Source organism: Balaenoptera borealis (genome assembly GCF_965194805.1).
Source record: "Balaenoptera borealis genome assembly, chromosome: 12".
In the NCBI taxonomy this organism is placed as follows: domain Eukaryota; kingdom Metazoa; phylum Chordata; class Mammalia; order Artiodactyla; family Balaenopteridae; genus Balaenoptera; species Balaenoptera borealis.
Window position 1 is genome coordinate 57107384 of NC_138869.1, and position 13828 is coordinate 57121211.

Consider the following 13828-nt stretch of genomic DNA (forward strand, 5'->3'; position numbering starts at 1 on the left):
TATGCTCATGTCATGTCTACAAGAAATGGGATGCCTCCTTTGGAGGGAAACTGAACGGGATGATTTTTTTTTTTTTTTGGCCGCACTGCAAGGCATGCAGGATCTTAGTTCCCCCACCAGGGATTGAACCCGTGCCGCAAGCAGTGAAAGCGCAGAGTCCTACCCACTGGACTGCAAGGGAAGTCTCTCCAGGATGATTTTTAAGACTCATTTCAATTTGATTTTTCTTAAGTGGAATATTGTTATACTAGACTTTTTTGGGAGGGTAAGCTACTCAATATTTTTGTGACGATGGGATTTGTTCTCAGGTAAAAGTATGCTTCTCATTAAAAATGATAAGAATTTATAGAAACACGGACATTGGAGTTAGAAAGATCTGGGTTTCAACTCCACCTTAGTAACCACTGACCTTGAAAAGTTTTCTAATCTCAGTTTTGTCATCTAAAATAGGAATAATAGTAGTACCGCATAGACTTGTTATGAGATTTAAATGAAATAACGCACATCCCAGACACAGAAAATGACCCTAAGTGGTAACTGTTATGATTATCCCCCTTAAGGGAGGGGAGGAAGTGAAGAATGATGAAAGAGGTGAAAGAGGGCTAAGATATGAAAATCAGACTCATCTCCAATATAGCTGTGATGTATATACACTGCACAACAACAGAAACAGGTGTGCGGATCAGCCTGGCAGGTGTCCTCAGCCTGGCTCCTGAGGGACATGGGTCTCCTCCCAGGTCAGCCTGAACCACCACTACCTCTCCCTCCAGCTTCCACAGTAGAGGTGTGTCAGTGCCGCCTGTGGACCAGGAAGGGGTCGTTTTGACCTCAGAGGAGCTAACACGCAGATGCCTAAACTGTTTCGAGCCCTCCACGTGGGGATACAGCAAGAATCATCACAGACACTGAGCAGCCCAGTCAAAAACGATGACACTGGGGGATGAAGAGCTGCCAGGCTGCATTCAGATGCTTCCAACAGGACAAAAAGGGTCAGCCACACGTCCAGCTTCAGTCATCAATGCAAAGTAGGCCAAAGCTCTCCCTGACCTTCAGTCCCAGGAGTCAAGCTGTGGTGAAAACAAGGGCCAAAGATAACTCTCGGAAACACCTCCCGCTCTTTTATCTTCTCCCTTTCTCTGCCTCTATTCCTTAGCATTTTGTGATTGGCATTGGTAAAAGTACACTTCTCACTGAAAATGCTAAGCATTTATAGAAACATGGACATTGGAGTTAGAAGGATCTGGGTTTCTATTCCACCTTATTAACCACTGACCTTGAAAAGGTCCGTTTTGTGATGGCTCTGGTCAAGGATGATGGAACTAACACAGACAGCATTTTTTCATTAGCTGACAACTACTGAGTGCTAGTCACTTTGCACTCTCTCAGATCATCTCATTTCATCCTCACCATGATCCTAGACAGCAGGTACCCATGTCAGGAGCAATGATTCTTGGAGAGAAGCAGTTTGCTCAAGGACCTAGAGCTTGATGGGGCCAGAAACCTGGGGGGTGAGAATCCCGACTGCCTCCTTCCACCGCTGCCTGACCCAGCCTCCCAAGGAGGTGTGGGGTGTTTCTGGACTTAGACTGCAAATACAACCCTGAGGTTTTAGTTCTAGAACTGCATCTTGCACTGTGTCTGGGTGCCCTTCCCAAGGTTCTGGTGAAGGAACTTTGTTTCATCTTTGGAAGAACCTAAGAAGCTTTTGTTTTTTCCTTTCTGTTGCTATTGTGAGTCACCAGGACCAAGAAAAGCCATGCCGGTTAGGAAGCACCTCCCTGCATCCCCACAGGGGGAAGCACAACAGGGCTCAGCTGGATGCAAGAGGCCCCCTTGGCCTCCTCTCTCTCACCGTCTAGAGGAAAAGAGGTGAGGAAGGGCGGGACAGGCCCGTCAGTCTTCAGGTATCTGCATAGCAATTGATGATTATTTACATTGGGGGACGAACCAATGTGAGCTTTAGAGCCACCTTTTAGCTATAGATGTAACATCATTATTTCCATAAGCATTCTGAGCTGCTTCAAAGTCCCAAACGTAGGGACTTCCCTGGTGGCGCAGTGGCTAAGAATCCGCCTACCAATGCAGGGGACATGGGTTCGATCCCTGGTTCGGGATGATACCACATGCCACGGAGCAACTAAGCCTGTGCGCCACAACTACTGAGCCTGCGCTCTAGAGCCCGCAAGCCACAACTACTGAAGCCCGCATGCCTAGAACCCGTGCCACCACGAGAAGCCCATGCACCGCAACAAAGAGTAGCCCACGCTCTCTGCAACCAAAGAAAGCCCGCGGGCAGCAACAAAGACCCAACACAGCAAATAAATAAATAAATAAATAAATATATACTTTTTTTTTTTGAAGTCCCAAATGTAAACACTGCTTAAGCAATTTCCTATTCCTGAGCATCTGGAAGGGTCTGTCTTTTGGTAACCTGTTTTAAAATCAGCAGAAGCCTAAAATCCCTTAGGAAAAAATCTGTTCCACCCTCAGGGAATATGATTCAGCAAGTCTAGCTTCAGTGCTAATTCTGATGCAAGTTGTCTTTGCACCACATTTTAAGAAACATTACTAAAAACACTATTTAGAACGTCTACTCTTGGGACTTCCTTGGTGGTCCAGTGGTTAAGATTCCGTGCTTCCGCTGCACGGGGCACGGGTTCGATCCCTGATTGGGGAACTAAGATCTCGCATGCCACATGAGAAAAAAAAAAAAAATTCAGAACAAAAACAAAAATCTAAAACATCTAATCTTGTGACAGATATTTCATTCTACTTTGTACTTCTTTTGAATTTATCTTCCAAATCCTTATCTATCTGTGACCTGAAGGAAGGGATGGTGTCCACTTGTGTCCCTGTCCCTGGAAAAACCACCATATCTGCGTGGAGCAGTCAAATGTCTTTGACCAGAGCTGAACACTCAGTGGGCCCCTGGGCAGCCTCTCTGTGTCCTTTTCTGTCCCTAAGTTCCTGAATCTCTCTGGGGAGGTCGTGAGCCTCTCTCTAGGACTGGCATGGCTCTGCACCCAGGGCAGCAACAAGGAAGCCAACGACTGTTCTAGTCTGATCCCATCATTAAGGGAACCAGCAGCCAGACCAGACCATCAGCACATTTCTCAATTGCTCTGCTCCAGTGTCACTAGCCAAGTTCTACTCCATTTCCTTAGGCTGGAGTGAGCCAAGAAAAACAGTCAAGTACATCAGAGAGAGGCTGCGGGAAGCCGGGGGCATGGGGCCAGCGGGGGGAGGGGGGACGGGGGGCAGGGCTGCAGGAGGGTCACTTCACAACTCTTGTTTCAGGCCCAAATCTGGCGTAGCCCAGCCATGCCACTTCCCCTGCACCTTGCAAAGGAGGACAAGGTGCTGCCGTCTGTGGTTCTGTGGCCTCTTACAGAAGAGGAAGCTAATGTTAAAGAACACGCGCTGAATGGGCGCTTTTTCAGTCTCACGGCCCACAAGGCAGCTGACATTTCACTCAAGTGACCTTGGGATCAGAACTGGCAAAGTCCATACGAAGCTCTGCAGTGGGCAGGTACCAACTCCATTACATGTGGGACAGAACATTCTGTTGTTGGTTGAAAAAAGAAGTTTACAGAAAAGTGCATAATGTCCTAGTATTTGCAGGGCAGAGAGATAAAAAAATATATGTAAACATTTGCTTGCATTTGATAGAATTCTTCTGTAAAGAACAGAAGAAACTGATAACACTGGTTTTCTTCCAGGAGATACCTTGGGAGACAAGTGTGGATGGGAGATGTTTCACTGTTTTTTCTGTGGGGTTTTTGGTACCTTTTAAACAATGTGAATTATTGCCAAATCATATACAATTACATTTTTACATTAAAAAGTTAGTTTTTAGACATTCATTTAGTATTTACTTAGCATATGCCCGGCCCTAAGGTATATGCTGTTCTCAAGAGCTGGGAGGGGAGGAGTGGAAACAGATAATCAAATAAATCATCATCTTGCAATGACAGATGTCAGCAACAGAGGCACAGGGAGAGGCCCCTCACCTTGCTGGGATGGAAAAGTGGAGAATCAGATAAGGTTTCCTGCAAGAAGTACTTTCTGGACCAAGTGTTAAAGACGGAGACCAAGTAACTAGTACCAATTGCTGCAGGACTCCTAGAAGCCTGAACCGTGATAAGTGTCCGGCCACAAAAAAACAGAAGGACTTTAAGGACATCACTCTGAACTATTCTATACTAGTCCCTCGGATGTGGGAAAAATAGCGCGCAGCTATGGAAGAAAGACTGAAAATATCAGATGCTATACCATATTCTGCCTCCTCTCCCCCAGCCCACTTTCCTCTACAGTAACCCAAACACACCAAATAATCCCACTGTGTAAGTTTCAGAAAGGTAACTAAAAGAGCTGACATTTAAAGTGCTTACAAGAACGCCTGGCACAAAGTGCTTTATAAACGCTAAAGTCAAAGCCTATCGGAGAAGCAAAGCTGCGCAAACATCCCCCCAAGGGAGAATTCCCAAAGTCCCTGAGCTACTGGGGAGACCGGCCTGTAGGAACGTGGATTTTCTTCCCGATACTTAATATTAAAATACTAGACTTCGCAGAAGCCGGAGCGGGACCCGCACTTGGAAGGGCAGAGCCGGCCCCGCCCTCGACCTGGATAGCAGGCGCCCTTCAGTCCCCTCTGCTTCGGTTTCCTCGATTCGGAAACCCCAGCAAGAACGTTCGAGCCTCCTCCAACTCCTCGGCCCAGGCGATGTGCCAGGAGAAATGAAGAACGCCCTGAGGATGTTGCGCAAACCCCCCGGGCGTGGCGAGCAGGTGGCCTCCGTGCGCCCGCCGCGCAGTGCCGCGAGCGCAGACAGGTGCCCGCCGGTGCGCCGTCCCCTCTCTCCGCGCCGCCCCCGCGAGCACATGGGCCCAGGGCCTCCTCGCCCAGTGCCTCGGCGCGGCCTCCCCGGGCGCGCGGTGCCCAGCCCGGCCGCGAGGCCGCCCGCCCCGCCTCCCCACGCATGGTGCCCGGTGCCCACGCCGCGGCCGGGACGCGCGCGCTCGGACGTCCGGCAGAGGGGCTTCCCGCAGGCGGAGCCCGCGCCGCCGGCCCGCCGCCGCTCACCAGTTCCCCGAGCCCACGATGCACACTTTCAGGGGCGCCGCTGCCATGGCCAGGCCGGAACGCAGCAGACCGGCGCGCGCCTCCCCGGCCGGCCGCCCGCCTCCGCCCGCTCCGCCTCCTCCCGCTCGGCCTGAACCCGCTGCGGCTCGCGGCAGCCCCGCCCCTCCCGCCTCTCGGCCAATGGCCGCTACCACCCCCGCCCGAGCGCCCAGGGCCACAGCTGACAGCCGGGAGGACCCGCCCCGCCACTCCCGAGAACCACCGCGCACGCCCGGGCCCGGCTGGCCTCCCGGCCCCGCTCCGGCACCGCCCAGCCCTGCCCGAGGCCTGTCGGGACTTGTAGTCGGCGCCCCCTGGATCGACGCTCCCGCCGCGCCCCTTGCCTCCCCGGGCGGCTGCGCCCTGACTCGCGCTCCGGGCGCCGGGGGCTGCACCAGCCTCCCCGCGGAGCAGTCCTGACCCGGCTGGCCCGGGTGCCCCCCACTCCAACCCTCCCGGGAAGAGCTGCCGGGGCTGCAATTTGGAGCCGAGAGAGGATCCTGGATTGACTCTAAAGTCAACCAGGCTTGGTCCAGAGCTCGAAGTGGCCACCCCATCCTCTTCAGCTTCCGCCTCCCTTGTGGAAACAAGAAACCACCTGGCACCGCCGAACTTCGCGGTGGCCGTGTATCTTCTGAGGCCTTCGGGACTTGGCCGGACAGTACCTGAGCTCTAGGGAGGGGGAGACCTGGACGCGGGCGGCGTCGCCGTCACCCACTGGCTTGGCAGGACTGGCCTCCTCATGGTCTTCGCCCCAGGACACCAGGAGGGTTTGCGGTTCTGAGACCACGCTTCCCTCCTTCCTGAGAAACAGGACGTTGTGTATCCATTCTGAGCATCGCTTTCCACCAGGCGCCGCGCTGGACCCTGAGGAGGAGGACAAAGCGGTGTGAACCAGGGTTTCTGAAACTCCGCTGCAGCTCTGAGTCTCCGGAGCTTTTCAAAATCCCCACGCCCAGTCAGCACCCCAGACCAATTGCATCAGAATCTCCCGGAATGGGATACAAAACATTCAGATTTTTTAAAGTTCAAGGGGTGATTGCAAGAGGACTCAAGATTGAGAACCAGAGAACCAAAATATCAGTGGAGACTGGCTGAGGAAACAAATACTCTAGTACCTAGAAAAATACTAGGCTTATTAGTTTGATGCCCAGAGGATTAACTGTTATTTTTGTTTTCACTTCTACATTGTATGAAAAATTTATCTCTGTTACTTATGATACTTAGGCAAGGAACTACTTAGAATGAGTGAGACAGAGCGTGCCCTCCACTCCTCACTGGTGGTTAGCTCTCAGTTATTCTCCAGGAAAGATACCAAAGCGGGAATGATGTGAAAGATGGACTATCCAAGCTTTATTCATTTTTTTTCCCTTGCCATTTGTGTTAACAAACAGGTTTGTCTAATTAAGTAATGAACTCATGTACTTGAGGAGTCAGCATACTTTGCCAAGATTCACACCAACTGATCGGCTCATTTTTAGCCTTTGCCTAAAAGATTTATTCCTCATATGGACGCTCCCATTCCCCAATGCTGCAACTGCACACGCATGAAAATGAACTGCCTGAATGCTCTGTGGACCCATCCTGCACAGGATCATACAGGGTTTATCGATCACCGGAGATGCATGACACATTGTGCCAGGATGACATAGTGAGTAGTCATTTACTTTCTAGACTGGCTACAAAGATCATGCAAAATTACATGTATCAACAGGGATATATACATACATAGTATAACTGTAAGGGAAAAGAAGGGAGGGAAACACAAAATACAGGATTGTGGTTCTAGTGGAGAGGAAGGTTGGTTATGCTTTACATTTTTACATATACTATAAACATTTTTGTGTATTGATTTAATGAAGGTCGTGGGGGAGGGGAGAAGCTCCAGGACAGAGGAGTGAGACAATCCAGTGCTGAGATGGCTGGTCCTCTGCCAGTCCCCCTCCTGGTCAACTAAGATAGCAGGGCTGCCGAGGTTGGCCTTCTGTGGGTCACCCAGAAGAGGGTTAAACAACCTGGAGGACGACAGGTTAGCCCGTCTCATTGGACATGTGAACTCTTGAGGGACCTGGAGAAGTCCCAGGGTGTCTACAATTCGGTGCGTGGAGACAGCACCTGACAACATAACTGGGGTACGCGTGTATCTTGGTAAAAACTCACCAGGCAGCTGGGAGAAGCCAGGCAGCCCTTTAGAAACTCAGCCTAGCAATCTCCTTAGCCAGGTCATTGAGTTCATGCAGCACACTTCTGATTTTCTGCATTACAGGAGGCACGGCAACACTATTCCAAACTTTCCTATAAACTGGAGTCTCCTTTCCTCTCTTGGCTCCAGCTAACATTTTCCTCCGTTCTCTTAAGCCCTCACCACCAGCGTCCTACCGTGTCCCTAACACCCTCCCAGGGCCTTTCGACTCCTGTCTGCTACCCGGTCCCAAAGCCAATGCTGCATGTCAGGTGGCAGCAACACTCCACTTGCAGGGCTCAACATCCGCCTGGTTATTTCTTGTTGCTTAACAAAGCATCCCAAAGTTAGATCTCCAAGCAGCCACATTCATTTCTTTAGCTCCAGAATCAGAGGGGAAGGCTCTCTCCACATGGGGTGCACGGTCAAAGGGGGCTGGAGGATCCACTTCCAAGCTGGCTCATTTGCATGCTGGCAAGTCGGTGCCCACTGCTGGCTGGTGGGCTGCAAGCCTGAGTGTTCTCCACGTGCGTGGGCCTCCCCAAAAGCTGCTTCTCCTCGTGCCTGCATCCTACCAGCAAACATCTCAAGGGAAAGGAAAGTTGCCAGTTTCTTAAGACTTGAACCCCTAAATTAATCACAGCATCACTTCTGTCATGTGATCTTTTGGTCAAGAAATCACAGAGGCCAAATTCTAGGGGAGGAGACATAGGCTTCACCTCTCAGTAAGACAATGTCAAAGAAGTTGGGGGCCAGGTTTTAAAACTGCCACAATCTGTAGTGTATTTTCATATTATAAGTGAGGACACTGAGATACAGCAAGACTAAAAAAGACTTCCCAAAGTTCCCATGGGGAGTCAGAGCCAGGAATTGGGGATTCTGTATCTTACACTCATGTGACTACTCATTCATTCAGTGTGTATTTACTGAGCACCTGCTGCGTGCCAGTCACGGTGCTAGGTCCCAGGGATGAAGTATGAAACGAGAGGCAAGGTCCCTCCCCTCTTAGATACTTACATTTAGAGGGAGATACAGGGCCAGTTGACAGGTAATTACCCTACAGTGTAATTTACTATGGCAGCCCAGAAAAAAAGCCTCTGTCCCAGATTTGGGGGCTCACGGAAGGCTTCTTAAATAAAGTAAGATCTTTGTTGAAGCCTGAAGAAAAAGGTGCTGTTGGCAAGGTGAGGGGCTGGTGGCGGGTGGGCGCACAAAGGAGCTCTTCCAGGCAGAGGGAACAGTATCAGCTAAGATTCAGAGATTACAGACAGATGACATGTTCAGGAACTAAAAGGAGCTCAGTATGGATGAAAGGGAGAAAGGAATAAGGGAAAAGTATGAGGCGCAGGGTAAATTGAGAGAAATGAAGATAGGGAGGTAGAGGAAGTGCCTGATCATGACTGGCCTTATAAATGATATCAAAGAATTAGAACTTAAATCCTGAGGGCAGAAGAAGCCATTGTAGGGTTTAAAGGAGGAGCTTGACATCGTCAGGGCCAGGAGGCAGAGGCCAGGTGGGAGCCTGCTGCAGTGTTTATTCTTTTTTTTTTTAAATTAATTTTTATTGGAGTATAGTTGATTTACAATGTTGTATTAGTTTCAGGTATGCAGGAAAGTGATTCAGTTATACATATACATATATATACACTCTTTTTTAGATTCTTTTCCCATATAGGTCATTACAGAGTATTGAGTAGAGTTCCCAGTGCTGTACAATAGGTCATTATCAGTTATCTATTTTATTTATTTATTTATTTATTTATTTATTTATCTATTGGCCACACTTTGGGCATGCAGGGTCTTAGTTCCCCGACCAGGGATTGAATCCGGGCCCTTAGCAGTGAAAGCACCAAGTCCTAATCACTGGACCACCAGGATATTCCCTAGTTATCTGTTTTATATATAGTAGTGTATATATGTCAATCCCAATCTCCCCATTTATCCCTCTCCCCACTTCCCCCCCTTAGTAACCATAAGTTTGTTTTCTACATCTGTGATGCAGTGTTTATTCTACACAAGAGGTGATACTGGCTTATATAGGATGGAGGCTGGTGTGGTGGTGATGGCGATGGGGAGATGTGGGTGAAACTGAGACATATCTAGGAAGTAGAAAAATAAGACCTACTACTTTCTTGGGGGCAGAGAGAGGAAGGAGTCTAGGATGACTCCAGCTTTCAGGCTTGGGCAACTGAATGAGTATCATTTGCTAAAACAGGAAGAGGAATTGATCTGGAGAGAAGGGTGATGAGCTCAGTTCTGGAGAAGTTAAGTCTGAGGAGTCCATTTGGATTCCATGTACAGATTTCAGGGAGGCAGATTTCAGGGAGGCAGTTAGAGACACATTTGCAGATCATCAGCACGTACTTGGAAATCCCAAGGGGTCAGTGCCTAGGACACTGCCAGGCACAGAGTAGACACTCAATAAATGTTGAGTGAAAGTGATTGACATCACTCACAGAGACGGGTCAAGTATCAAAGGAAGACAAACCAGGACAGGACTCTGAAATGGACTTAACATTTAAGAGCCTGAGAGGATGAGAAAGGAGCAGCAGGAATGCAGAGTGTGGTGTTATGGTTGCAAAGGAAGACCGCATTTCCAGAAGGAGGGGTGGTCACAGGGGAGTTTGAGAGTGGTCAGACAAGATGAGACCGGAGTGCATCTTTCAAGCTAGCAGAAAGAAGGCTGCCAGCAAAGTATGGTCGTGCAGGTAGCACACTGCACAAGGCCAGTGGGCGCCATGCACATTGTGGACATTGCAGATTGGTGTGCTTGAGAGGACCATTTTCTGACAGAGGGAAGCAAGTGTCTTGAGGAAGGGATACCTTTTTCCAGTCCACACTGGAAAGGTCTGGTATGGGCTAACCACGGCCCTGGCTGTTGGTGGGCCCCATGAGAAGACTTCAGTTTCAGTTCTGGGCAGAGCTTTTGGTGGGTGGAGGCATAAATGGAAAGCAAAGAAATGGCGCTTGAGAGAGTGTAGACGCTGCTTTCTAGAAGTTTGGCTGTCAGCAGAAGATGAGGGCTAGGGACGTGTGGGGAGGGACGGCAAAACCAAAGGGGGAAGGGAAGAATTTATAGGGCTCTTTTTTCCCTTTAAATCGTGCGGGAAAGGCTAGAACATGTTGAAATATTCCTAGGAAGGAACCAGTAGAGAGGAAGAGGTTGAAAACACAGAAGAGAGAATGAGAGGGAAAGTAGGAGAGGGAGAGAGGGATTAGCCTTAAATTAGATGAGATGATCAGAGAAGGACTCTGAGCAGGGACACCTGAGTGAATCAAAGGAGCCAGCACTCCAGGGAGGGAGAGCAGCCAGTGCAAAGGCCCTGAGGCAGGAAATAGCCTCCGTGTTTAAGGAACAGAAAGAGCTGTAGAATAGTGAATAGTGAACAAATACGAGAGAGGGGAGAATTGCAGTCAGAGATGCAGTCAGGCCAGGACCTTGTGGTTCATAGTTTACAAGAAAAAAAAAAAAAAAAAAAGGATTTCCCCGTAGCCAAATCTGTGTCAACACAAGCATTAAAGTAAATAATGATAAATAACAAGGATTTACTGTATAGCACAGGGAACTATATTCAATATCTTGTAATAACCTTTAATAGAAAAGAATCTGAAGAAGCACATACATATACATGTATAACTGAATCAGTTTTCTGTACAACTGAAACTAACACAATGTTGTAAATCAAAGTACTTCAACTTAAAAAAATAATAAAGTAGATAAATAATAACTAAAAATAAATAAATAATGATAATAATGGGCTTAAACCCTTTGAATGAACTAAAAATTCATGGGTCTATGGTGATAAGAAATACGTAAACAATCTAGCAGAAGGGAGGGCTCCTGCTTACAGTAGCATGCCAACTAGTAAACACAGAGGGAAGGACAGTGCTCCACAGTCGTCAATGGGTGCCAAAATAGTGGTGGAAGATTGATGAGGGACAGGATATTTACGGAGCCTCAAAGTTTCCATGCAAATTGCTTACAGGGGATAAAAAACTTCACAGTAGAGAAGACTGGCCGACACCACCTTAATCAATTGGGCAACATCGACATTACCCGTGATGGGACACACATGCCTTCTTTAGCTGGCTCGAGAAGGCATTTAGTTAATATTGGCTTGTCGAAAAAATATTTTGAAATAGCTCCCAGGCCTTGGGATTTTATAGATTAAACACATTTTTACTTGTCTGGAAGTCTGACAGAGAATCACCAATTTTTTCTTTTTCCAAGTAAGGATATAAACCATTTGCCATATACTATTCGCATTTCATTTATTTTACTTATTTTGATTCATCTTATTTATTTTAATTTGATTAATTAATTAATTTATTGAATAACTGCTGCATTCACAGGATTCAAAATCCAAAAGAATGGAAAGGGTATACAGTGAAATTCTCTCTCCCTCCCTTTTCCAGCCCCCAGTTCCCTCCCCTGAGGAGACATCATTACCAATTTCTCTTATGGACACATTATTCTGTTGCCTGCGTCCCCACTTAACATTATTTCATATTGCAAATGCCAGTCAATGCCAAAAACTATGCACATAATGAAAATGCAAAACGAAGGATGTAAAGAATAAATTAACCTCTTTAGAAAACTCTCCCCACAAAGTCTTTCTTTTCCTTATTTTTCTGTGGCACTGACGATGTTTTCACAGGCTGGTATTGGTTAAATTCATTCCTCTAATTCCAGGGAAGATGTAAACTTGGGTCGCCCTCGAGAAACATTTTATCTACTCTGTCCCCCAGTACATGCATCACTGCTTTGCTTCCTAATTACACACCGTACAGCCCCCAGTGGTAACATTTGTTCTTGGTACGACAGGCTTCAACTGAAATTGCCCATCTTCAATATTGCTATTGACAGTCTAATTAGAAAGTACAGATTTTTGGCCAAAGAAAACAGTGTCTCATTCTGGAAATTTATGTGGGCTTTTATCTCAGTTCCTTGGGGAAAAGAGACAGACTAGATGAAAGACAGATTTCGCTGCTTGAAAAAACCAAATAGAGTTCCAGACACAACAGTAGCCAGTGTCAATTATAATCTGTTCATACCGAAGTATTAAATTATCAAAAGGGTTGTGCACCAGGTTGTATCCACCAAATGTGCCTTTTCACCAGCCCCTTAGACTGGGGTGGTGTAAGGATTTGTTGCTTGTTTTGTTTTTTTTTTAAACTTTGGGTTTGTTTGTTTGTTTGTTTATTTATTTATTTATTTATGGCTGTGTTGGGTCTTCGTTTCTGTGCGAGGGCTTTCTCTAGTTGCGGCAAGCGGGGGCCACTCTTCATCGCGGTGCGCGGGCCTCTCACTATCGCGGCCTCTCTTGTTACGGAGCACAGGCTCCAGACGCAGAGGCTCCAGACGCGCAGGCTCAGTAATTGTGGCTCACGGGCCCAGCTGCTCCGCGGCATGTGGGATCTTCCCAGACCAGGGCTCGAACTCGTGTCCCCTGCATTGGCAGGCAGATTCTCAACCACTACGCCACCAGGGAAGCCCCTGTTGCTTGTTTTAAAGATCATACTACTATAACCTACCTTTTTTTTCTTATATAAATTTATTTATTTTATTTTATTCTTGACTGTTGGGTCTTCGTTGCTGCGTGCGGGCTTTCTCTAGTTGCGGCAATTGGGGGCTACTCTTCGTTGCGGTGCGCAGGCTTCTCATGGAGGTGGCTTCTCATTGCGGAGCTTGGGCTCTAGGCATGCGAGCTTTAGCAGGTGTGGCTCATGGGCTCAGTAGTTGCGGCACATGGGCTCAGTAGTTGTGGCTTGCGGGCTCTAGAGCACAGGTTCAGTAGTAGTTGTGGCGCATGGGCTTAGTTGCTCTGCGGCATATGGGATCCTCCCAGACCAGGGATCGAACCCGTGTCCCCTGCATTGGCAGGCGGATTCTTAACCACTGCATCACCAGGGAAGTCCTACAACCTACCTTTATTTAGGAGCCAGCTCTTAGCCAAGCACTGGGTATTATTATTGATTACATCTGGTGTACCAGCCACCTTGGATTACTTGGAGAACTTGGGAGTTTTAAAGATGAAATTATCAAACTCAGCACTGTACCCTACCAGAGAGAGTCAGAGATACTTGTTCAGTTTCTACCTGATTAAAAATCAAATGTTAACCTGGTCTTGGTTCTAGATTTGAGTCTTATTCGTGTGCTTATTCAACACTGAACTCCTACCATATGCTGGGAGCTGAGGATACAATGTTAAAGAAAAGAGGCAAAGGTTAGTCTGGAAAGGAGATCAGATAAAGAAACAATATCTTCCATAGAGTCCAGCCTGACGTTGCTCTGATAGGAAACAGGGGACTCTGGGAACAGATGGGAGTGGTACCCACTGTGCCCAGAGCAACAGGTAAGACTTTCTGGAAGAAGGATGTCTGAACTGAAGGATGAGTAGGAATTAAATGGGAGAAGACTGAGGCAGAGAGAACAGCACATGTGAAGGCTTGGAGCCAAAAGAAACCTAGCTCTTGGTTCCTTTGAGAACTGAAAGTTCAGTCACTTAGAGGATAGAGCAAGA

The 13828-nt window shown here is 47.8% G+C and overlaps 2 protein-coding genes and 1 long non-coding RNA gene across 5 annotated transcripts in view; 2 read left to right on the top strand and 1 right to left on the bottom strand.

The window, feature by feature from the left end:
- Positions 1 to 5248, bottom strand: part of GPD1L (glycerol-3-phosphate dehydrogenase 1 like) — a 112625-nt gene extending 107377 nt beyond the window's left edge. For 2 of the 3 annotated variants that reach the window (XM_082348610.1, XM_082348611.1), the window contains exon 1: positions 5084 to 5247. In XM_082348610.1, the coding sequence (XP_082204736.1) occupies positions 5084 to 5130 (47 nt within the window). In that variant the 5' untranslated portion in view covers positions 5131 to 5247. Of the gene's footprint in view, positions 1 to 5083 lie in introns of all 3 variants that reach the window. The other variant, XM_082348609.1, reaches the window with a different exon arrangement.
- LOC309608562 overlaps positions 1 to 13828 on the top strand; it is a 733071-nt gene that overhangs the window by 33423 nt on the left and 685820 nt on the right. The window lies entirely within an intron of this gene.
- OSBPL10 (oxysterol binding protein like 10) overlaps positions 5707 to 13828 on the top strand; it is a 389819-nt gene continuing 381697 nt past the window's right edge. The window contains exon 1 of the mRNA XM_082348482.1: positions 5707 to 6773. The gene's annotated coding sequence lies outside the window, so the exon portion shown is untranslated. The remainder of the gene's footprint in view (positions 6774 to 13828) is intronic.